This window comes from Phyllostomus discolor, chromosome 4, assembly GCF_004126475.2.
Source record: "Phyllostomus discolor isolate MPI-MPIP mPhyDis1 chromosome 4, mPhyDis1.pri.v3, whole genome shotgun sequence".
Lineage (NCBI taxonomy): Eukaryota > Metazoa > Chordata > Mammalia > Chiroptera > Phyllostomidae > Phyllostomus > Phyllostomus discolor.
Window position 1 is genome coordinate 151,121,834 of NC_040906.2, and position 23,858 is coordinate 151,145,691.

General features: G+C 42.1%; 2 protein-coding genes and 1 long non-coding RNA gene across 10 annotated transcripts in view; 1 reads left to right on the plus strand and 2 right to left on the minus strand.

Moving 5' to 3' along the window:
• Positions 1-1,835: 1,835 nt before the first annotated feature.
• LYRM2 (LYR motif containing 2) lies at positions 1,836-5,779 on the minus strand. Its single transcript, XM_028509404.2, has 3 exons — positions 5,678-5,779; positions 4,887-5,027; positions 1,836-4,448 (listed from the first exon to the last, which is right to left on the minus strand). The coding sequence occupies exons 1-3, from the start codon at positions 5,720-5,722 to the stop codon at positions 4,368-4,370; spliced, it is 267 nt and encodes an 88-aa protein (XP_028365205.1). The 5' UTR covers positions 5,723-5,779; the 3' UTR covers positions 1,836-4,367.
• Positions 5,780-8,511: 2,732 nt separating this feature from the next.
• Positions 8,512-18,696, plus strand: LOC118500271. 3 transcript variants are annotated; one of them, XR_004902826.1, is made up of 3 exons: positions 8,512-9,790; positions 9,892-10,330; positions 18,616-18,696. It is a non-coding gene; the product is annotated as an uncharacterized LOC118500271 (long non-coding RNA). The 3 variants fall into 3 exon arrangements; XR_004902824.1 differs by having other exon boundaries at positions 10,123-10,330; XR_004902825.1 differs by lacking the exon at positions 18,616-18,696 and adding an exon at positions 12,213-12,604 and having other exon boundaries at positions 10,123-10,330.
• The window catches only part of MDN1 (midasin AAA ATPase 1), a 142,257-nt gene continuing 128,824 nt past the window's right edge, over positions 10,426-23,858 (minus strand). For all 6 annotated transcript variants that reach the window (XM_036024465.1, XM_036024464.1, XM_036024461.1 and 3 more), the window contains exons 92-102: positions 23,006-23,219; positions 21,393-21,566; positions 19,552-19,715; positions 18,599-18,688; positions 17,574-17,689; positions 16,766-16,940; positions 14,917-14,990; positions 14,699-14,813; positions 13,795-13,858; positions 12,619-12,761; positions 10,426-11,884 (exon numbers count right to left, since the gene is read on the minus strand). In XM_036024465.1, the coding sequence (XP_035880358.1) occupies positions 11,696-11,884; positions 12,619-12,761; positions 13,795-13,858; positions 14,699-14,813; positions 14,917-14,990; positions 16,766-16,940; positions 17,574-17,689; positions 18,599-18,688; positions 19,552-19,715; positions 21,393-21,566; positions 23,006-23,219 (1,518 nt within the window). In that variant the 3' untranslated portion in view covers positions 10,426-11,695. The remainder of the gene's footprint in view (positions 11,885-12,618; positions 12,762-13,794; positions 13,859-14,698; positions 14,814-14,916; positions 14,991-16,765; positions 16,941-17,573; positions 17,690-18,598; positions 18,689-19,551; positions 19,716-21,392; positions 21,567-23,005; positions 23,220-23,858) is intronic.

Consider the following 23,858-nt stretch of genomic DNA (forward strand, 5'->3'; position numbering starts at 1 on the left):
TCTTCCAAAGAAGCAGAACTATTAATAATTTATGCGTGTTGTGTAGGTCATTTCAAACTAAGGCTGGAACTTCCAATAGCTGTGGGGAAAGTGGTGTAAAATGCATGGATTGTACAGCATTGCAGTGTTTTTCTTAGTGCATTATTGCGTTTGAGTCAGTATCTGTGACAGACTGAATTATTAGTTCTAATCTTTCTTTTGGCTTTGGGAGCCCAAAATAAAGGAAGTGATGTTTTCATGTTACACTTTTTTTTTTCAGTCAAGCATTGATACTTGAGTGGTACATTGTCTTCTATAGAATATTTTTCTGACCTTGAATTTGGGACTCTTCTGAGCATTAGACTTGGTTCTAAACACTATGGATACTGAATTCCATATTTAAAACATGAAGTGTGAATACTGGTTCACTTACATTTTCATTTGTGCAGCGAACCAAATTTTATGGTTCCCAAAAGAGTCCCTGAACCCAGCCCACTGCACAGTGTTTCCATAAAAGTGTAATTTAAATACATCTGCTTTAAAGTGGAGATCAGGTGAGCTGCATGAAAAATATTTTTTAAGAAGCCTGCTGTAACATGGAAAGACTTCTCAGTGCAAGCTTAAACAAATGTTGTTTAAACTGTTGACCTTTTGGAAAATACAGAAGGGTAACATTAGTCGTAATTTTATGCAGATAAGAGAACATTTTATGACTAACAAATTGTTCCTAAAAGCTAAATATAATTCTTCTTGTGATATAAAAACCAACCAATTAAGACTTAAAAGACAAACCAGCCCTGACTGGTGTGGCTCAGTGGGTTGGGCATCGTCCTGCAAATCAAAGGGTCACTGGTTTGATTCCCCGTCAGGGCACATGCCTGGGTTAGGGGCTAGGACCCCCATGGGGAGCGTGCAAGAGGTAATCAATCGATGTCTCTTCCCTCTCTGTCCTCCTCCCTTCCCCTCTCTCTGAAAATAAAACCTTTTAAAAAGACAAACCAGTTTTAAAAAGCTAATGGCCTTTTAGAATACATTTTATGAATAGGAAAAACCATTAAAACATTTTGGGCCCTGGCTGGTGTAGCTCAGTGGATGGAGTACAGGCCTGCAAACCAAAAGGTTGCTGGTTTGATTCCCAGTCACGGCACATGCCTGGGTTGTGAGCCAGGTCCCCAGTGGGGGACATGCAAGAGACAACCACACATTGATGTTTCTCTCCCTCTCTTTCTCCTTCCCTTCCCCCTTTCTAAAATAAATAATTTTTTAAAAATCCATATTTTGTTATAGTTTTATTTACGGGGAAATCTTTTCCAATAATAGTGAGTCAAATATTGTGACTATAAATTTGAATATATTTAACACAAAAGCAAGACAATACAGCAAAGTACTTGTTTTTATATACAAAACAGTGAGTAGAAAGTGATTCACTCTTCACAGGAAACAATTTAATCCTAATATAATTTTTCAAGTGTTTGACTCAAGGAAGGAAATAGCTTATTGTGATTTCTAGTTTGGCACAGAGTGACAACTTGTTTTTATCCTGTTTGGATCTTAATCTACATAATCCCACTTTTTTTTCAGAGTAGATGTGAGCTGCTTCCATTTAGTTTTTTTCTTGCTTTTCCCTGATTCTACACAAGGGACAATGATAACAGGTGAGTACAGTCTCTGCCTCGCGGCAACACGTACACTGGGAAGTGCAGTGTCCTCAGGTTAGAGAGTTGTCCGTCTCTGCGGGCACGTGCACTGCCTTGCCTGTGCCATGAATTTAACATTTCCAACCTGCCGGCACACTTACAAGGGGGAGATGACACTAGGACAGTTGATATGTTAAATGAGAGCCACTTCTCGTGGGCTAGAAAGGTTTTATATTTTAGAAAAAAAGTTAATATAAAGATTGATTTATTATTAGTTCAAATACATAAGCTGAACTTTCAAACTTCTTAAACTTTAGGAACAAAACTTTCACATTCAAACAAGAGTACAGTTTAAAAGGAACATACCCAAAAAGTTAGTTTGTTGTCAAATCCAAAATGCTGATAAAGATGATGAACAAAATGTATTTCACCAGCAACTCTTTTCTAGTCAACATCTTAGTAAGCAGCCATGGCTTCGTATGAGAAGAAATTGCCAAATACATTTGCTTATGCTAAACAAGACTTGGCCTATAATTCAGAGGGAATAGTCAAAGCTTTGTCATTGTCAAAACATGAATGTAAGTGACCAAGTAAACTGTTCTTTAGAAACAAGGGTAAAATCTTGTCTATCATTATAATCTTAGCCTCTGGAAGACATTTTTAGTATTTTACCCACTTGGAAAAACAAATGGAACTCCAAGTTAGGTTTTCTTGGAGTCTTTGGTATTTGCATCTTGCAAATTCAAACCCCAAGTGTTCTCTGTTTCCCACGTACCCACTGCTAGGAAGGGCACCACCCAGTCACTGACTTGCTCACCTCCTAAAAGGATGATTGTTAGCTTCCAGATTTTAGGTTTGCTAGAGGCAGCCTACACTTACGTACGTCTGGCAATTGTGCTACACAAAGAGTATTTCTAAAGTGTTTTCAAAAACTTCACAAATGTTTTTTTCATCAGATGGCTTTGCAGTAGGTTGACTAACACAAAATCTAAAAATTATCTTATGCAAGCGCTTTGAGTTAGTAGGTTGCCCTGTGGAAGTGTTCAGAATTATCTTGCTCTGTGAGCTCTGAGGCTGTGGGACAGGGAGGTGGACCTGATAATGCAGGTCACTGACATGCCCCACCATCGGCTCATGCCTCTCCTGTGGTGCACAGTCCAATACTAGATACCTAGTATTTTCATTCTGCCTCTTTTCTGTCTTTCAGGTGCTGGTCAGATTCTTGGATTAACATTTTAGACCTGTTCTGTAGATTAGCAGAGTACTTCAGTCTGCAGGACTAACAATTCCAGCCTCATACCATAAACTTGCACTAAATTGTTACATTTGGTCTCTTTCAAAAATGTCCTCAAGTCCACTTCCTTCTCTGATGTAGTCTTCAAACTTTCTTCTTCCTGTCATTGTAGGAGAACTTAAAGCACTGAAGACCCTCCCTAATGACTTACTGTACTTCTACATGGATATTAAGGTAATTGCATTAGTTTCATCCAGAAATTGCCTAAAAAGAAGTTGCCTCTTCTTACAGTGTACAAGGTGTTCACTAAGCCTCTCTTTCCAACAAAGTCCTAGCTTCACAGTTGTGATCTTTTTGAGGATCAGATCACGACACATTTGAACAACATACCTCAGCAGCCCTGAGGGGTAATGGAGGGTTTTTTCCAAGGAAGTTCTAGGTTATCTCCTGAGGTCAGTACACCCCCAATCCTACATCTCATTCTGTTTCTGAAAACAGCTTTGAGTTGCACAATGTTATACATCAATTATATCTCAACTTTAAAAAGCCACAAACACAACTTTACTGAGGTATAATTCACATACATAAAAAATGTACATTTCAATGGTAGTATATTCACAGCATTGGACAACCAACACCAAAATCTAACTTCATATTTTCATCACCCTGAGAAGAGAACCCCTTATCGACTTACTCTGCATTCCACTCAGAGCGTCGGCAACCACTAATCATTCTGCCCAGTCTACACGTTTCCTATAAAGGGAATCATCCAGTATGCGATCTTTTGTGACTGCTGCCTTTGTTTTCAAGTTTCATCTGTGTGTAGCATGTATCAGTATTTCACTCCTTTTTATTGCTGAATGTTTTATTGTATAGATATACCATATTTTATTCATTTATCAGTTGGTGGGCATTTGGATTATTTCTACTTGTCGGCTGTTATGAAATAATGCTATTAACATTTGTATATGTGTTTTTCAATTCTCTTGGTTGTAAGCCTAGTCATAAAATTGCTGAATCAGGGAACTATGTTTACCCTTTTGAGCTGACAGTCTATTTTCCGAAGTGGCTACACTACATTATGTCCCTACTAGCACTGTGTGAAGGTTCCGATTTCTCCACATCTTCACCAGTACTTGTTACCATCTCCATGTTTAATTATAGCCATTCTGGTGGATGTGCAGTATCTCACTGTGGTTTTGATTTGCTTTTCCCTGATGAATAATGGTGCTGAGTATCTTTTTACAGGGCTAACTGTCCATTTGTTGTACTTTGTACTAGGTTTTGCTTCTTACAAAAACTGCTGACAAATCCAGAAACATTTTCAAAATACAGCTATGTTTTCCAATGCTAAGGCAATTATTCTGATACAACTTTTCTTTGCCCTCTGTGCAGTGCTATGCTCCATATTCTGGAGTGTTGGAAATACGGTTTGACTTGACTTTGGGCTGCCCATCCTTAAGCTTAAGCTCCTCCAAACATATGGAGACCGAAAATCTTTCAGAATAATGCCATCATTAAGCTTTTGCTAAAGCAAGTGTTTTCTCTAACTCCTTGAGCTGCATGTTGCCTTGTGTGATCATCATCCGGATTGTATCCTGTAGGAGAAAATGAAATCTGGTCACTGTTTTACCTGGTTAATCAAGGTACAGCTGTATTACAGCATCTGTCAAAGTCAGGAACCAACAATGAGAATTCAAATGGCTGCATATTAAGAAAGCAAAAGCTAATGATCAGGAGTGCACAGTGTGGGGAGTCACCCTTCCCAAACCATCATACTGTAGTGTTTATCATCTTTGTGGGGTGCGGGGAGGCAGCGCGGGGAGGTTAAGAGAAAGTCAGGTGATGCTAGTGTAGAATGCAGATATAGCAAAGTTGTAAAATTTTAAATATTTAAAAAGTAGAAAATCAGTAACATTAGACCAATGATCAAAATATACCATCTCAGTGACATTTATACTCCAAAATGCCTACTAAATGTTTGTAAAAATTCACTGGACAGCACAAGGGGTCAGGGCCTATGATCGTGTTCTTACCTCTTCAGTGGCACTTTTGTTTCTTTTGAATTCTTCCCGTGCCCAGTCCTTCAGGTATTTGCGATCAGAATCATTTGGGACTTGCCGGATTGCTTGCAAAATCCTTCGGTAGAGAAGGAGAACTTGTTGCCTTCTCAAGAACTGCAAAGGGGAGCAGAAATATCAGTTACAACCGCACAACTGACAGCCCAGAGGGCTCTACTTTAGCAAATCATACTATAACCAGATAATTATCTTTGGTCCTTAATTTTGGGAAGGGCAAAGAAAAATCCTTTTTTTTCTTTTAAGAAAACAAGTTTATTTCAGCTGTTTGCTTACGCCTCTGTCAAACATAACCCTTAAAATCAAGAGCGCACTACTGGGGAGCAAAGGGGCTACCAGACTCGCAGAAACTGTAACCACAATAACAGCACCTTATTCTAAGTTAACGCATTTGTTAAAATCCTGTGGTAATTTCGTTTGCTCTTTACCATAGCTGAGTACAACAGGCAAAACAGTTTTTACTGTAGACACTGGGCAGCTGAGGCGTCAGGGGAACGAGAGATCTACAGCCGGCCCGACCTTTTCGGTCCAGACTGGAAGATAGGGTCCTGCCGGCCCCGCCCTTCCCCTGCCCTCTACCTTCCGGCGGACAGCACAGCGGGAAGCCCCGCCCCCTCCAGCCCAGGCCTGATACTGTGCGCAGGGTCACCGGCCCCAGCTGCTCCCCAGACGCATTCCATAGATTGTGTGTAGGGGAGAGCTCAGACCCAGGAAACAGGCCCTAGAAGGCCCATGACTACAGTTGGTACCTGCTTTAGCGTTAGTGTTGCTGGGGGCAAGCGGGAAGCAGCCATGTCCTCCAGAACTTCGGTTGGCTGCAGCCATAGTGCGCAGGAGCGGAAGTGGGGGAGGGACCAGGGGGTGGGGCAACCCCGGTTTCCTGGGAGATGGTGCGCAGATTGAGAGACAGTCTGGTGAGCCCGGGCTTTTGGAATCAGGAGCTATGTATCCTTGGGGAGTTTCAGTTGTCTTAGTGTAAATTTTCTCATTAGTTTGTGTAATGAATGGAAAGGGATTTAGCACAGCTCTTGATATAGGATTCTAAGTTTCATTAAATGGTTTTTTGGAGGTGGGTGGGGGAAATTAATTCTAGTGTACTTCTTTTGGGTTTTTTAAATGTATATAGTTAGAAATACTAAAAGTATAAATATTAACTTATTTTATAATTTGTGTCTTCCTCCTTTGCCTTTTTTTCTCATTCCCATCCTGCACTTTTTTGTTGCAATCATTTTCCTGGCAGCGTGGTTGTCTTCGTGATCCTCTTTAGTTAGGAGGCTTTAAATGGCTGCTGCCCCGTTGCAGCTTTAAGAATTTTACATCACCAGCCCTCATCTGTGTGTGCCTCTAGCTGGTTGAGCGTGAGTTGGATTCCTGGTGGAGCACTTGGCAGTGTTGCAGGTTTGGTCCCCCGGTGGGGGCATAGCAACTGATCAACCGATGGTGTTTCTTTTTGTCTCCCTTCCTTGCCCTCTCTCTAAAAATTAAAATTAAAAAATTTAAAATAACTTGGTATCACTAATAACAATGCACATCCCTATGCCTTTATTTCCTCATAATTATCTTGTCGTCCTCACAAGTCCTTAGGTTTTATTACTATAAGCGGGGTTAGTGAATCTTTGCTATACTACTTTTCCAACTAGAATTGTTCTAGGTTAATACACAACCAAACATGTTCATCTGTTCACTTGAACATTTACAAAAATGTTCAGTTGCCCATTTACTTGTTTTTTGGAATCTTTGGTGCTCCCTTTTTCTAGCTGTGTTCTGGTTACTTAACCTCTCCCTGTGTGTGAAGTGAGGTGACACGCCTCCCTCAGAGTTGTATGTGTAAAATACTGACAACAGGCTATGCCACATGTAAGCACTTTAATAAGCTTTCCGAACATTACCAGGCTTACCCCATGACCACTTTCCCAAAAATTCATTCATTTTTTCCCTTGATTAGTGAGGTTAAATATTCCTGATCACTTTTAGTTGCGCTTATTTTGTGACTTGTCATGACTTTGATCCATTAATGCTGAATAAAACTTTTCTTCTCATTTTCTAAGGGCCATTTCTAATTTTGGTCTTTTATATAGCTTTAAGTCTCCATATAATAAGGTACAATTTCTGAGGCTTTTTTATGCTTTTTCATTGTTAATGTTGAAAATATTCCATCTAGCTTTTGATTAATGGTGTGATGTGGACATTGTTCTTCTTCAACTGCTAAACAATTATTTTGATACCATTTAATTATTCCTTTTTGGACTTTGTGATGCCCCTAGGGTAAAATTCTCTTAGGGTTTGAATAATTCATTCAGGATTATTTATCTGGAACTAATATATTGTTTTTAATTTTTGTTATCTGGTAGAAAGACTCCTCTCTATATTTCTCCCCTTTATTTTTGTGGACCTATTACAGATGTTCTCCTTCCCCCTCCCCTCTGCCCACCTCTCCCCTTCCCTCTGGCCATCAGCACACTGGTGTCTGTGTCTATGAGTTATGCATCTATGTCCTTTGACTAATCCCTTTCATCCAGTTCTCCCCTCCCCTCTGATAGTTGTCATTCTCTTCCATGTATCCATGCCCATTTCTATGTCATTCGTCAATTTTGTGCATTAGGTTCTACACAGATCATATGGTATGTTTTTCTGTTTGGCTTATTTTGCTTGGCACAGTAATCTCCAAGTCCATCCACACTGTTGCAAAAGGTAAGATTTCCTTCGTTTTTATGGCCAAAGATGTACCACAGCTTTTCTTTTTTTTTTAATCCTCACCAAGGGCACGCTTATTGATTTCAGAGAGAGGGGAAGGGAGGGAGAAAGGGAGAGAAACATCAGTTGCCACTCACACACACCCCAACCAGGGACCAAACCTGGAATCGAACCTTCAGCCTTTTGGTTTATGGGATGATGCTTCAACCAACCAAACCCAGGGCTGTACCACGGTGTTTTGGCCACTCATCTACTGATGGGCACTTACGTTATTTCCAGATTTTGGCTGTTGTAGGGGTGTGTATATTCTTTTGGTGTTTCGGGATTCTTTGGACATATTCCCAGAAGTGGAATCGCTGGGTCAAAAGGCAGTTCTGTTTTTGATTTTATGAGGAAACACCATAGTTTTCCACAGTGGCTGCACCAGTCTGCATTCCCACCAGCATTGTGACTAGGGTTCCCCTTTTTCCACATCCATCCTCATCAGCACTTGTTGCTTGCTAATATATTGATGATAGCAATTCTGGCAGGTGTGAGGTGATATGTCATTATGGTTTTAATTTGCATCTCTCTGATGGTTAGTGACATTAAGTATTTTTTTCATGTCTGTGGGCCATCTGTATGTCCTCTCTAGAGAAGAGTCTATTCATGTTCTTTGCTCATTTTTAAATTGGATTGTTTTCCTGCTATTGAGTTGGATAAAAAAAATTATTTTTATTTTTTAAGATTTATTTTTAGAGGGGAAGGGGAGGGAAGGAGAAAGAGAGGGAGAGAAATATCAATGTGTAGTTGCCTCTTGTGTGCCCCTTCTGGGGACCTGGCCCGCAACCCAGGCATGTGCCCTGATTGGGAATCAAATCAGCAACTCTCTGGTTCGCAGCCCGCACTCAATCCACTTAACTACACCAACCAGGGCTAGACATTCTTTATATATTTTGAAAATTAACTTCATCAGACTATCATTGGCTAATGTCCCATACAGTAGGTTCCCTTTTCATTTTGTTGGTTTCTTTAGCAGTGCAGAAGCTTTTTAGTTTGATGTAGTTCCATTTGTTTATTTTTTCCTATTTCACCTTGCCCTAGATTTTTTGGCAAAATTATCACTACAAGAGATGTCTGAGCTTTTACTGCTAGTTTTCTGCTAGGATTTTCATGGTTTTGAGACTTGCATTTAAGTGTTTTATCTACTTTTGAGTTTATTCTTGTGTGGAGTGATCTGGTAGTCTAGTATCATTCTTTTGCACGTACCTGTCCAGTTTTCCCAACATCATTTATTGAAGAGAACTTTATTCCATTTTATGTTCTTTCCCCTGTAGTTTCCTTTACAAATCTTATATTCTTAATTTCTGTATGACCCTTAGAAATGTTGTGTCATTTCCCTCCAATCATCTTAGATCTTTATTAAAACTGAGTGTTCCAAAATACTTTTATCCCCTTTATTCTTCTCATCCAGAAACAGTCACTTATGCTAGACACTTGTGATAGTGTCAGTCCCACCTGTGCCCTGCCCTCAGCCTCGCACTCTGGCCAGGAAGACATACAAACTCAGGAAAGCACTACAGGTGTCAGGGTTCACAATACGGGAGCTCGTTCTTCCCCGAGGGCTCATCAGAGCTAAATGCTTGTCAGAAAGGCAAGTACGTAAGAAAATGCCAGATGAAGAACAAATGGAACGTTAGCAGGTTCCAGGATCCCCATGGTTTGCTGTGATCAGATCAAATAGTGTGGGGTGGGACGCAGGGAGAGAAGGAACTGCAAAGGGGCCTCTGGAGGAACTTTTGAAAGATCTCCTTCAATGTTGTGGATAGTACAAAGTAAAGCTAGCAAAGTGGTGACTTTGGGATACCACTTAATACTCCAGGCTACAGACTTAAAAGAATTCCAGCTGCAGTACAGTCAGAGGAGAGGGGAAAGGAAAACAGGATAAATGTCCAGAAGTTAGTAATGCTGTGCTGCCATTTCATCTGGTATTTTTCTAAATTGGGGGGGTGGGGGGGGGTGTTTCTTTCTAGCTCTTTTTACGGAAGACCATTTTCTGCATCGTTAAATATTTGAGACCATGAAATAAAAAATTCTAGCTGCAGTGCAGCCAGAGGAGAGAAGTTAGAGCAGGCAAGATTGGGGTTTGCATGAAGAAAGTTAAGACGGATGTAAAGATTGAGTAGCAGGTGAGTGTGAGAGAAAAAGCATACCCTTGGTACCTTCTAAGTGACTCATGCTTTTACTGGGGCCAGGGTCTGCTGATCCCCACCTGGTCCGTTCCTGATAGGTCATCTACGACTGCTCTCATGCCTCCTTTTCCCCGTCACAGCACAAGCTGAAAATGGCACTCTTGGGCCGCTGCTTACTGCAGCTCCTACTGTCCCAGGCCCTACGCACTATTCTGGGCCAAGGGAATCACCGCCATTTGGGAAGCTCTGGTTTGGAGGCCCTGTCAACTAAAGGTGGATATGACAGACCACCACATCACCGTCATAATGTTGGTGTCTTCCCCGACCAGGTCCAACCCTGCTGGAAGAGTAATTCTCTGGCCCATAGAGGGCTCTGGCCAATGAAATCTGAGTGGGAGAGAGGTGTCATTTTGGAGTAGAATCTTTATGAGCCATTGAGTGTTTTTGCCAAGTCACCATGTCTCCAATACCGGGAGGCCAGCCTGCCAGAGCTCACCATGCACTGCCATGGAAACAAGTAAGAAACAAACCCTTACTGTGGGTAAAGCCACCAACATTGTGGGGCCCCATCAGACCAGGCCACCACCCTTTCAACACTTCTCTTTAGTTCACTGAGAATGGTCACAAGTTACTTCACCAGTGGTATATATATATATATTTAATAGTTTTCAGAATATAAGCTGCATAGCTTTTTAGAATAAAAAATGATGATACAACATCAGGTACATGCTTTAGGACACTTGGTTAAACAATAAGCAATCTGTGTCTTCGGTGACCACCTCAAAAGGGTGGCAAACTTCACAGTGTAACGTGGTAACAGACGTGGAGATAGACAATTACATCATGGCGTGTTGTCTACAAAACAACAGTCTGACAGAACTTAGAACACAGCACGGAGTTTCAAGTATTCAAGCACTGCTTTCTGGCCAAGTAAAAACTGCCTTAAAAACTATTTGACTGAGGGAAAAAGCAGATGTAGTTGTTTAGTTCTTCTGGATACAGCCTATGTTTTTCAGAATGAGACTGGCTCCATCAAGCTTGAAAGCAGTGTGAAGAATGATTCTTGCCCTTAACTGTTAAAGAAAAAAGGAACTACAGAAATAAATTACTACAATAGCAGGGACTATGGCACCAAAAGAATGAAATGAGAAAAAAAGACAAAAAAACACACAAAAGGACAATCATCTTCCCATCATTGCATAGTCTCCCAAAGCAGCAAAATGTGAAGGACTCTGAGAGCCACTTCACTCTCACAGAGCCCAAGGGCCATCTCCGGTTACCTGAGCTGCCACGATGCCCGGATGCTTTCTGAGCACACACACAACAAGCTTCCTGCCCTTGGAGAAGGTGGTTCCCCTCACACAAAGCACAGTAAGAAAACACACACGAGGACTCTGAAAACTGCAGCCGTCTCAGCCACCTGACAGCTCTTACGTGCACACAGTGGGCTTGGCAGAGCCAAACCTCGGAGTGGGGTCAAAAGCACAGCTCCCTCCAGGCCCTTCTCCAAAGGCCCGGCACAGTCCCGTGCTCCTGGCAGCCTCTCCTCAAGGCAGGTGTCCAGGCTCCCTTCGAGGAACAGCAGACAGCTGGGCCCCAAGGGTGGGGCTGACCTTCTCTCAGGCACAGACCAGGCTACAGCTGCTCCTTCGCTGCCCCAGGTTTGTTATCAGAAGAGTAGCCTAGGCAAATAAGGAACTTGAGAATTTTCTCTGCTCTGAACTCATGTGAAAATGCACATTATGATAAAGTTTTTTGTAGCTGTTGAGTGAATTCTTAGATAAAATATATTTTAGAGCTTCAAGTTCAGAAACAATTGTCTAAAAGAGAGCACCTGGGCAAGAAGTATGCCATCTTGACAGTGGCTTTAAAGTCTCAGCTCTGGACTGTGTTCCCTCTGGTCTACAGGTGGTCAGAGGCTGTCACCAACTCAAACCACTGCCTGAGAGCATCGCTGAGTGTCTCAGGGAGCGCGTTCACATCACGAAGAATTATGTAGAAGGGGAACGGGAACTCCTCCATGTAGGATCGGATTTCAGGCATCTCTCCAGGTCCTTTAAATATTGGTACTTTAATGTCCAAGATAGAATCCTGTCAACAGAAGACATTTTGAAATAAAAGTTAAGTCAGTGTCCTTAGATGGCTCTTCCACGGTCTCTTCTGCTGACAGTTTTTAGGTTGTCCATGTGTGATTCCTGCATGTGTGAAAGCCACTTTAGTGTCTTTCACTTTCATTACTAAAGTAAAACACCATTTTCAGAACTCTCGCTGAGGAAAAAGCAGATCTTTCTGAGCAACCCTTCTAGAACAGGCACCAGAAGCGGGGGGAAGGAACATATGAAAACCCAGTTTCCCCGTGAGGGTGTGTCTCATTCTCAGCTTGGAATAATTCACATTAAATCTTCCATTTGCTCTCTAGGCCTTCACCTGCCCTGTGGAGACAACGCTTCCCCTGGAAGAGCACTGCCCTGTGAGTGTCTTTCACTTGCCGACTGGTCTTCCTGCCTGGAGAAGGGCACCGCTGATACAAGTGACCGGAAAGGGCTTGTGTACATTTCCACGGGGACAGGGCCACTACCAAGAGTTGGCACAGGGAAGAGATGGACTCTGGAGTCAGAATCCTGGCTTTCCTACTTGTTACCTGTGACCTGTGTTTCCATCCTTCACTGAAGTAGGAATGATCCCCACCTCAGTGGGTTAATGCCAAATGAGAAAATAGTTGTAAAGAGCCTGGGACGGTGCCACCCAGGCCATGCCTCAGACAGAACACATTGAAGAGCATCTCCACTTCACCCTCAGCAAAGTGGCTTTTAGTCGTCACTCACCCGTGAACTAGGGTTATCCAACACAACAAAAATGACAAAGATGTTCGCATTGCGGGCAGATTGGACGGCCGCCTGGACTCTGTCTTTACCCTCGAGGAACAGGCCGCGTCCGTCCGAGACCACCAGGAGGAGCTGTGCAGTGTCTGCAGTAAACAGAGCAGGAGAGGAGGAGGAGGAGGGAAACCACAGGAATCCCTTTTTAACAATAACTCAAAACTACCAAAAGTAAGATAAAAGTATAAGTTCAGGCTTTTTCTGTACTACTAACACCAAACAGACTGTCCAGAACTGATGAATTCTGGGCCCAAGTAAAGGGGCCTGTGTTAGATGTGTCCCCGAGCCAGGGATTGCACCCACACACGGAGCTCCTGTCAATTAAATATCTCCCAATAATGTTGCAGGGAATGTCCCCTTCAGATCAACCTAATTGGAGAGCGACACATATGACAAAACACATGTTTTTGGCTATAAAATACAAAAATGCAGTATTGGGGCCATTAGAAGAAAGTACCCGTTGGGACCCTGGAACTGACTTACTGTTTTGCCAATGTCTTGTACCTGATTCTGTAATTTTTTTCTTGAAATCGATTTAAAAACTTGGAAGGGACCATTTAAAATAAATGGAGAATTAAAATGTTTAAAAATATTTAGCTATGTCATGTTATCAGCAAAAGACTGTCGGGTTTGAGGGTGGCTGTCTCTCAGAGAAGTTTACCAGGTCTCGTGAAACATGAAGACCTGCTGCACACTGGCAGTTTCTCCCCGGTACAATCATGACAGGTGTTTGCAAAGAGCCAGATAAAAACCTTGTGTGTTGCAGCTTCCTCTGCTTTCCTCTTAAAATGTTACAGAATAGTCATACTTAACTCCACACAACTTGCTCCTTTCATGACTGTCAATCTAGTAAATAAGTACATACTAGTTAATATAAATTAGTTACTTAGTGTTTAATTCCTTCATTGATTATAAGCCTCGTGGGTATAGGTTCACTACAAGTTTCTGAAAGAACGAGTGAAATACTCTGTGAATGCCTAATACCTCTCCATCTCCCGTTCCTTTCTTTCCCTGTGGAGCACACACATTGAAAGATGGTGACGGGCACAGTGAGATGAAACAAGCAGCTTGCAAATACAACAGAAAATCGTTTGTCACCAAAGGTGAAAGAATGCAGCTCACCTGGGCTGACGCTCTGTGGGAGCTGCTGAGCGGCTGCAAACATGTTGGCTGCAGACTCCAGAAACTAAACCAGAAACAGAAACAATCAGAAAACTAGTCAAGCTCTCTTCCCACTGTCAGAACTAATGTTATTTCTGACACACAAGGGACTGTCAGTAACCCTCTCAGGTTGCTGCTCCTTCCAGCCACCTGCAGGGAAGGACACTGCTTAGCATTTACCCTTAGGTACGGGCACTAGCAAACAGCTGTGTGTCTGGCAGACACTCCAGTGTGCTACCAGACACTCCAAAGGAAAAGAAAATAGTTTGCTGAAGAAGCCCCCCAAATAAACCAAATGTGTCTTTTTACATAAAAAAATGTAGAAAAAGAGGCGAGAAAACACAAAATGCTCAGTGCAACATAAAGAAGCTAAATGAAAGCAGGAATCAAATCATCAGAATTACTATCCCATGCTGTGTTTTGAACTTACGTCATCCTGAGCAAGTCACTAGCTTTAGTTTTACAACATTTCTACTGGAGGCTAAGTAGGGCAGAGAAACTGGCCTTGACCCACCTGATAACAGTGCTCGGGGATGGTTTATTTTTTCAAAATTTTCAAAAAAAAAAAAAAACCCCAAAACCCAAAATGAAACGAACACACCTCTCAGAAAAAATGAGAAAAAAAAAAAAAGCTACAAAGTCAAAATGATCTTTGAGAGACAGAGAAAAAGAGGTTACACCATGTTTAATAATGGGTGCCAAGGATGTTTCTCCATCCCCATGGTACACAGGCTGGAGTTTATGACTGTTCTGTATGGTAAATTTTATCAGTCCTAATATCACAATGGGCGGAAGGTGTTCTAAAACCATTTCTCCCCTAAATGAGAAGAGTAACTGCAGAAGACATCTGATGTCATTGGCATACCTGAGCAATCTTGGTTTTCTTTTGCTGGAATTTGCAGAGTCGTAGAATCTGGGATCCTGAGTAATCACTGAACTGTTCGTGGAATGGATGTAATAGCTTTACAGACTCTCCAAAACTTGGGGGAGAAAAGCCAAATACAATGGGGTTATTTTTTTGTCGCATGAACAAAATAACCACAGAAGGCTAGTGTTCCCAGTGTGGTTAAAAGTGACTCTTACCTACAAACTGCTATCTGACCTACTTCCAGAAGGGTGAGAGCATTTCCGATCACAGCCAAAGATTCAAATGCAAGCTGTGAAATAGAAAGTTAAGGGTTAAAGGAATCAGACTACCTTCTAGACCAGTGCTTTTCAACCTTTTACACACCAAGACTGCCACAGAAAACATTTTTTTTTTGGTATGGCCCCTAAGAGAACACCATCACTATGGCTACTCACAACCAGCCCAAAAGCTTTGGTGTCCCTAGGCCCTGGCTAAAACCACAAATGCTGAAATCCAGAACTCATTACATTGGTGGGAAATGTCTGTTCTAACATCAACCAATAAAAGTGATTTGAGCCCTGGCTGGTGTGGCTCAGTGGACTGAGCACCAGCCTGCAAACCAAAGGGTCACTGTTTTGATTCCCAGTCAGGGCACATGTCTGGGTTAACAAGCCAGGTTCCCTGGTGCGGGGCATGGGAGAGGCAACCACACACTGATGTTTCTCCTCCTCTCCTTCTTCCTCCCTTCCCCTAAGAATAAACAAGCAAAATCTTTTTTTAAAAAAGTGACCTTGAGACAATTGGTCCTTAAATTGAAGTTTCCTTTTTTTGACTGCATAAAAAGTAGTTTCTGGCCCTGGCTGGCGTAGCTCAGTGGATTGAGCGCGGGCTGCAAACCAAAGTGTTGCAGGTTCGATTCCCAGTCAGGGTACATGCCTGGGTTGCAGGCATGACCCCCAGCAACTGCACACTGATGCTTCTCTCTCTCTCCCTCCCTTCCCTCTCTAAAAATAAATAAAATCTTAAAAAAAAAGTAGTTTCTTATGGGTAAAAGATTTTAAAAACCAATTTATTCTAATTATGCACAAGATAGCAGTTTTAAATTTTAAATTCATACAAAAAGATGTTGATTATGATGATACCTATAGCAACTGACATCTACTGAACGCCTATCAAGTGCTAAACCAAGTGCTCTCCATCTGTTATTTCATTTAGTTTTTATAACAACTCTGAGTTTGAGGGAGGCACTGTTATAATCCTCACTTCTCAGACTGACTCTAAAATAATTAGCCCTGGCTGGTGTAGCTCAGTGGATTGAGCGCAGGCTGTGAACCAAAGAAAGCATCACAGGTTCGATTCCCAGTCAGGGCACATGCCTGGGTTGCAGGCCACGGCCCCCAGCAACCGCACATTGATGTCTCTCTCCCTCTCTCTCCCTTCCACCTTCCCTCTCTAAAAATAAATAAATAAATAAATCTTAAAAAAAAAGAAGTAGTAATTAGTGCCCAGAGACACGCTGCAGTGGGTCATGCAGTAGTGGGGAGGCGGCATCTGAACCCAAGTTAAACTTCTTCCAACAGAGACTATGTATAGATTTTAGGTTGCTCAGTGGCTCATGCTGCTTAACAGCTTCACTGTAAAAACACTCTCTTCAGTATCCATGACATTATTTATGGCGTCGTAAGTAATTCTATTCAGACCCCTAAACCTTGTTAATACTGATAGAACATGAACTCTAGATAATTTCAGGCTTAAAGGAATGTGTGATGAACACATTTTTAAAAAGATACTCCAATATTATGTGTACCATCTAAAGAACAGTTTAATAGTACACTGCATTTTGTGGAAAATAACAGACTGTCAGATTTACTTACTCTTGTAGCTAGACAACAGCATAGCAAGGTTAAGAAACAATTTATAGTAAGAGGCCAAAAATATTTGAGACATCTTGAAATTGCCCTTATGAACTAACACAGTCTTCACAATCTCAGAAAAGACTGCCGTTTCAAAGTTTTTTCCCAAAGTCCTACTTAAAACGTGATGGCTCATGGGATGTGGTTTGGTGTTTGGGAACCTCTTTCTTACCTGTTTGGTATGGTTGTCTACCATGCTAGAGGAGTCGTCGATAGCCAAACAGATCTGATACTGTCGTTTACTGGGCTTGGTCCTTCGAAGCCAAATCTTGTCTTTTCGAAACTGACTAGCAATGTACGGAATAACCTTCCGCATGTTCAGTCGCTTCCCAGTTCGATAGTCTCCTCTGTTAAATACACCCAAATGGACAAAGATGAGTTAGAAACTGCTCACCCCTTGAGAACTTTTTTAAAGGATGAAATCACATTCATAATACCTTATAACCAATTATGCCAAGTAACCAGTAACCTGGCACAATGAGGTGTTCCTGTGATTGAGGTTTAAAGGCCCAAATCTTCTTGATCAGCAGTCAAAAAAAACTGGTTATTATGTGGTAGTAATAATTAGGTCCAAAAAACAGACTTTTTAAAATTAGGAAAAAAATACATTTGCGCTGACTTGGATTCTCTTTTCTGGTCTCTGAACATGATTTTGGACCCATCTTTGAAAGATCTAGGTGAGTAACACGCGACATGTGAGGAACCCAACGTGTAGCAGCAATGTGCGCGGCACTACCAAGGCTCAGCCCATTTTCCATTAAGTTATTAATGAATCAGAGAGAATGCATCCATACCCAACTTCACAGAAACTTGTGGCAGACACCAACATGACAACAGGCTAAGGAACGCCATACTGGTGCCTGCACTGCAGAAATGGCAACCCAGAAGCCAGCATGGTAAGTGGTTAAGTGCTAAGCTCAATGAAAAAGGCAACACTGCCATCTTTTCAGGGCATTTTGAGGGCGCCCAGGGAGGCTTACTTCAGTTTGGCTGCCTGGGTGGGCTCTAATATGAGACGAAGCTGCTCACACAGCTGTTGTGAAAGAGGTGCAGTCAGCATCAGGTAACTCTGCCACATCTCAGCGGCAGCCTTTTCCTGCAACAACAGCAACAACATGAAAGTTATCATGAGAGCAGCAGAGCCAACCGAAGTCATTACAGCAAGATGAAGGTATGACACTAAGCAGTAGAAAGTAACTTGCATGAATTTTCTCATCAAAAGCACCTTTCAAAGTTTTCTTAGCTGCTAATTCACTTAAATAAAAATGTCCCTTCCCCACCAAAACCACAATAGAGTTTCAATTGAGAAAGAATGGAACAAGAAAGTAAAATACTAGAATTCGATGCCTTATTCACATCAGTCACAGAGTATAACCTGTACCCTTCATGTGGAGGGGGAGCTGTGAACAGGTAATTTTGGAGCCAGGAGATCCAGCCACTTAATCTTGGGCTCTCAAGGTTGTATTTCAAAAGCAAAAGTGACAAGTGCAGATCTCCCAAGTAAGAAATCCAACAGCCTGGCTACCTCCTGTACACAAAGCTCCACGACTTTCTTTGCCAACTATGACAGAGCAGGCACACACATGGGGTAGGGATGATGCTATCAAACATAAAACTGAAATACGTACACATACAGCAAATTTAGAACGCAAAGCCATTAAAAAGAAAACTTCTGTGTGATTCCTGTCCACCTGACACCGGCTGGCAACGTTCCTACTCTGAGGATGACACAGTACCCGCTGTGACATCTATTACACCCATTCCAGAGTGAGCAACAGAAGTTAAAAAAATTAATCCTATCCGTTTCTCTGTTTTGATTAACATATAGGACTAGTGGCAAAGCAGGCAGAAAGCAATGGACAGCCTTAGGTTTCAGGAATGTAATTACATTCTCCATATACTTGGTCCCTTTTACAAAGGTTATTGGAACTAAGAACCTATAACATTAAACTTACCATATCTTTAACGAAAGTCAAGATATTGTATGAAAATACCAGTGACTTACTTCTTCTGGGTTTCCAGATTCATGTGGCTGCCACCTTTCCAGCTGTCTCTCCAGCTCCTGTCTTAACTCATCGATGTCTTTTACAAAGGGCTAAGAAGAAGGAGAACCACAGATGAGAGGCAGTCCGGGTCAGAACTGCCAACTCACTGTCTGGCTGCCTTCTTCGCTGCAGTATGAACTCTAGGTACACACCTCTGAGACAGCAAACTTAAGTAAATTTAATGGCACAGTAAGAAGGTGCCAGATAACAGTTCTTCTGCTTTCCATTTGTTGGAGACAAGATGGATAAAGAAATTTTTTTAATTGAATTTACTGGGGTGATATTGGTTAATAAAATTACATAGGTTTTAGGTATACAGTTCTATAATACATCATCTGTACACTGTTTTGTGTGGATAAAGGAAATTTTAACACTTATAAATCAATCCCAGCAAAGCAAGACCAAATTCCCATCAATATCAATAATGAAAATATTCTGATCAATCTAGATTGTCCTTAATTCAAATAATTATCGAAAACAACTCAGTTATTCAGGTCTTCCTAAATGCATTCATTAAGTCAAAGAATCTTGCTACTTAACCAATGCAAACTGTTAACTATCCTGTAGGCTCCTTATACAACAAGCATGGTGATGGGAGATGTGAGAGGCAGAGGCCCAAGAGACCCACCATTCCAGCCGGGCCAGGGCTCAGACCACCTGCTGTAATCCTGGGATTAACCCTGAGAACAGTGTTTCATCTGCTTAGAGAGCACCTGTCATAGCGATGATCCTAAAATTCTGATAAGGATATGATGCCCCAAAACAACCAGATGTTCCATAAAGTTCTACAGACAAAGATTTAAAAGGAATGTAAAATGACATTTTGTCAACTTACTAAAGCAGTAACTTGTGAAAGATTTTTCCCCTACCCTAATCACCTCCCAGCCCCCACCACTTGTCAGCCTTTTAGCACCTGGAAAATCGTGTCCACAAGGAACTGATGGGCTGTATGGATGGTCGAATCTCGGCTTCTCTCTGGTTTCTCACTCTCTGTCTCCTTGTGGGATTTGTCTGTTCTGGGGTCTTGGTCTTCCTCTGTTTTAACAATTTTGGTCTCCATCTCCATCTCATCAAAGCCTACTTACATACAAAAACATAGTTTTACTTACGATCGTAGTAACATAAAGACTGAGCTTTCGCGGTTGCCTGTCAATCCTGACAATCAAACTTCACTCCTTCACTTCTGAACACACCTCCAGATATTGGTCCACTGGGTCTTTCTGAAACACTCATTACCAAATAAATTCTTGTTTCCCTAACTTCTCCCCTCCATGAAGACGGCTGTTCTGAGGAGGCAGGAATAGGGGAGAATATACAAAGGGAGATCCTCCCCCCCAAAAGCAGAATTTATTTATAAAAAACTGTGTATTTATTCTTATATGTTTAAACTTCAGTCACCTTCACAGTACTCTCCATTTGATGCAATACACCTATCTAGATATCTTTTCCACTACTCAAAACAGTTTCTGAACTCAATTTTGATGCCTTTTCGTGCTTCTGCTATTTTTTGTTTCACTTCTTTCACACTGGCAAAATATTTCTCATTTGGGGAAACATTTTTGAGGACATTTTTCATCCAGGGAAACAAAAAGAAGTCACTCAGGGCAAGATAGGGTGAATAGGGAGAGTGGGGCTTGAGGGTCATGCCATTCTGGTCAAAAACTGAACACTCATGCAGTGTGGGCAGGTGTGCTCATAAATCACCCATCATGGAATGGGCAAACACATTCAAAGTGTCTTCAAAAAGAATTTGCCAAAGCTGAACATAGCCTCTCATGACAATGCCAGCTGGTTCACTGATATAGATGAGTTTCCAGAACATTCACCTGTGGGGCGGGGGCGGTGTGGGGGGCCTGTACTATAAGGGGCCCACCTTCAGAAGATAATTCTGTTTTTTGGGGGTCCTCCTCATAGTTTACATTGGCAAGCCCTGAAGAGCTGTGTGATTCTTTAAACTAGGTGCATGTAAAACTTTGACAGAAATAAACACCAAGATAAATACAAAGTTCCATTTCATAGATGAAGAAACTGAAACAAAGAAAAGATGAATAATGTGGCTCAACCTGTGAGTTAAGAGGCAAAATCTGGGTGTGAACCTACAAAATTCTAATCACAGAGCTGTGCCTGTCCCACTGCCACGTACCGGCCAGTCAGCCAACGGCACTGACGCCCCTGAGAGGGCAGGGAGGAAAAAGGAAAAGCTTCTGAATTTGTCAGGTTCTTTTACATTTGCATTTTTTCATTATTGACAGTTCATTTTTACCCTGCTGATTATTAAAAACAATACGTTGAATACGTTTAAAAAATAAACTAGTAATAGCTCCAAGTCAACTATTAAAGTAACTATATACAAAATTTTAATACTTTCTCACATGCATTGTCCCCATTCCATTTCTTTAAACATTTCACTGCATTTGATGCTAATATTGTATATGTTCATATAATCAAAAACATTCTTTCTGTAGTATTTAAGAATATACCTTCTTGTCACAACTGGGTAAGTGATCTATTCTCTTCCACGTATTTTTAAAAGGCTGATGGACGACTTTTGTCTGAAACTCAGGTTTCACCGGTCTCCTTGAAAGTGTCCTGCAAGACCCCTCCTTCCCCTTTCTACTCCGAATCACAGCAACGTTATTACAGGCAAATGAATGTCTAAGTTATGAGTTTAGGACCAGGCTCGACTACAGTACAACCAAAGCAACTTGTCTAAGTCAGAGCACTCAGGAGGGGTCTGTTCCTGGTAACACTCACCAGAGTTTGCCGTGGCCCCCGCCTTGACCTCCTGTGGCTTCAGCTGCTCCGGGTCTACTGCTGTGAGCTCCTCCTGCTCCTCCGTGTCCATGAGAATATCCTCTATCTCCTCCTCCTCCTCCTGATCCTTGCTGGAGTCTTTTGCACCTTGTTGCTGTTCCGTGCTGGCTACATCTGCCAACAAAGTACACAGACACATAGAGAAGCTTAGTTAGCTCTTGGTATAACAAAGTATCCTGAGTGGGCGTGGGTTTTGTATCATTAGCTTCTCAGAGTCTACTAATGTTGGTTCTAACCGGCTGTGGATACAGTGCTTGGCTTGTTCGTGCCCAGGATGTCCTACTGTCCTATTGACCTGCTGATGTAACTGCCTATTCTCTACCTCCCAGAGAAGCTACCAGGATGTAGTGTAATTACACATGCAACCACAGAAGTAGGATATTTAGCTGGGTCTACTGATATGACCAGAGACTGAACCGCAATAAACAGACTGGGCACGTGGCACATGACTCAAGAGCAGCTAGCTGTGTACAGATGGGGAAGCAGTACTGGTTAAGAGGATGACATCTGGCACAGAAAGACAAACGTGGGAATCCCAGCATCTCAATCTTGGAGAAGTTCTTAAACTTCTTAAGCCTCAGTGTTCTCATTTATAAAATGGAGATATCCTTGCTCACGAGATCATTGGAGGAATTCCGAGACCATGCAGCAAACGCTCAGAACAGCGTCTAACACTAAGTAAAAGCTCAATAAATGGCACCTGTTATTATTACTGCTTTATTTTCCTAACAAGTAGGGGCAGAAGAGGAAAAAAGTAATCTACTGCAGAGCAACTGTTTTTGTTCTATCCTCGTAAGTAGATATTATCAACTGTTTATATACTGGGAATAAAGTGGTGAACCGTCACCAAGAACTAGAAAGAAAAGCTGACGAAGGCCTGAATATTCTCTTCCTATGTGGGTGTTTTTCCTCCTTCCTTTTCCCCTACAGAGAAAACACATATTTCCAGTTCGCAGCTTCTGCCACTGCAGGGAGCAACCTTAGGGTGACTATGAAGAAACGTCCAGTACTCCAAGACCCCTGTGTCAGTGCTGGGCCTGGGTATGGCCAACGGTTATCAAGAATATTTTAAGAACTGGCCCTAACTGGCGTAGCTCAGTAGATTGAGTGTGGTCTGCGAACCAAAGTGTCGCAGTTCGATTCCCAGTCAGGGTACATGCCTGGGTTGCAGGCCATGACCCCCAGCAACCACACATTGATGTGTCTGTGTGTGTGTGTGTGTGTGTGTGTCTCTCTCTCCCCCCCTCCCCTTCCCTCTCTAAAAATAAATAAAATCTCTAAATATATATATATATTAAAAAATACAAATTTAAAAAAAAAGAATATTGTAAAAACTTACACTAGACCAGAAACACTGAGCATCTATACTTGGCTATGGATACCTTTAAACAAAAAACAATTTATATACCTGCAGTTCCTAGAGAGGGGAGTTTTAAAAAGTCATTCCCTTGCCCCCTAAGATGAATTTGTAGTAACACCTGGTGGGCACATAGTCAAACAGAGTAAGCTCTCACAGACAGCTCAGTGAGCAAAGAGGCCTTCCCTGCTCCTACCGTAGGTCTGTGCATCATAAGGGTCACTCCCTTGTTTAATGTGCTCAAACGCAGCGGCATCCTCCGCCTGGGGCTGGGGCTGGGCCTGCGGCTGGGTGGGCTCCTGGTCCGCACGGCTGTCTGTGTCCACAGTCCGCAGCCTCTTGTGCACATGCTCACTGTGATCACCCATGGAGCGTTCATTGTCCGCACGTCCAGGTTTCCTCTTAAAACTCTGTGGGAGATATGAGGAAATTCATCAGAGCCTTATAAAAAGACTAAAAAATAACCATAATGTCCATCCATAGGGTGCTGGTTAAGTAAATTAGGTTCAGTCATACAAAAATGCCATTCAATGCAGCTGTTAGAAGAATAGGCAGTTCTTTATACATACATACAACACAATTTCTGAGTAGCATCTGAATAAAGGCAAGGAAGCAAAAGGAAGCAAAGAAACACATACACACCTACATCCACACGTTACATATGCAGAGATCATCTGAAAGAAGGCAAAACTAGTAGCATCAATTTCCTTGGATGGCTTGAGGACAGGGATAGGGTGGAAGTTTATTTAGGGAATTAATTTTTATACACTAATTTCGTGTGCATGAATGGCACCCTTAAAAACCTTATTTGTTAAACTCAAAAGACTACGGACATCGAAAAGAGTAACACTGCTTGGTGCTGGGCAGCAGCACACAGCACCGGGCCAGGCCCCTGGGCTCCCTATCAGGGAGAGGGGATGAGGGTGCGCATGCACGTGTGAGCCCTTGCACAGGGAAGATAGCCCAGGGACGGGATCCATGGGGAAAGCCCTGAGGTGCCGGTCTGCTCTCCAGTGCCGCCATCATGTCTGGTAGAACAGGGACAAAAA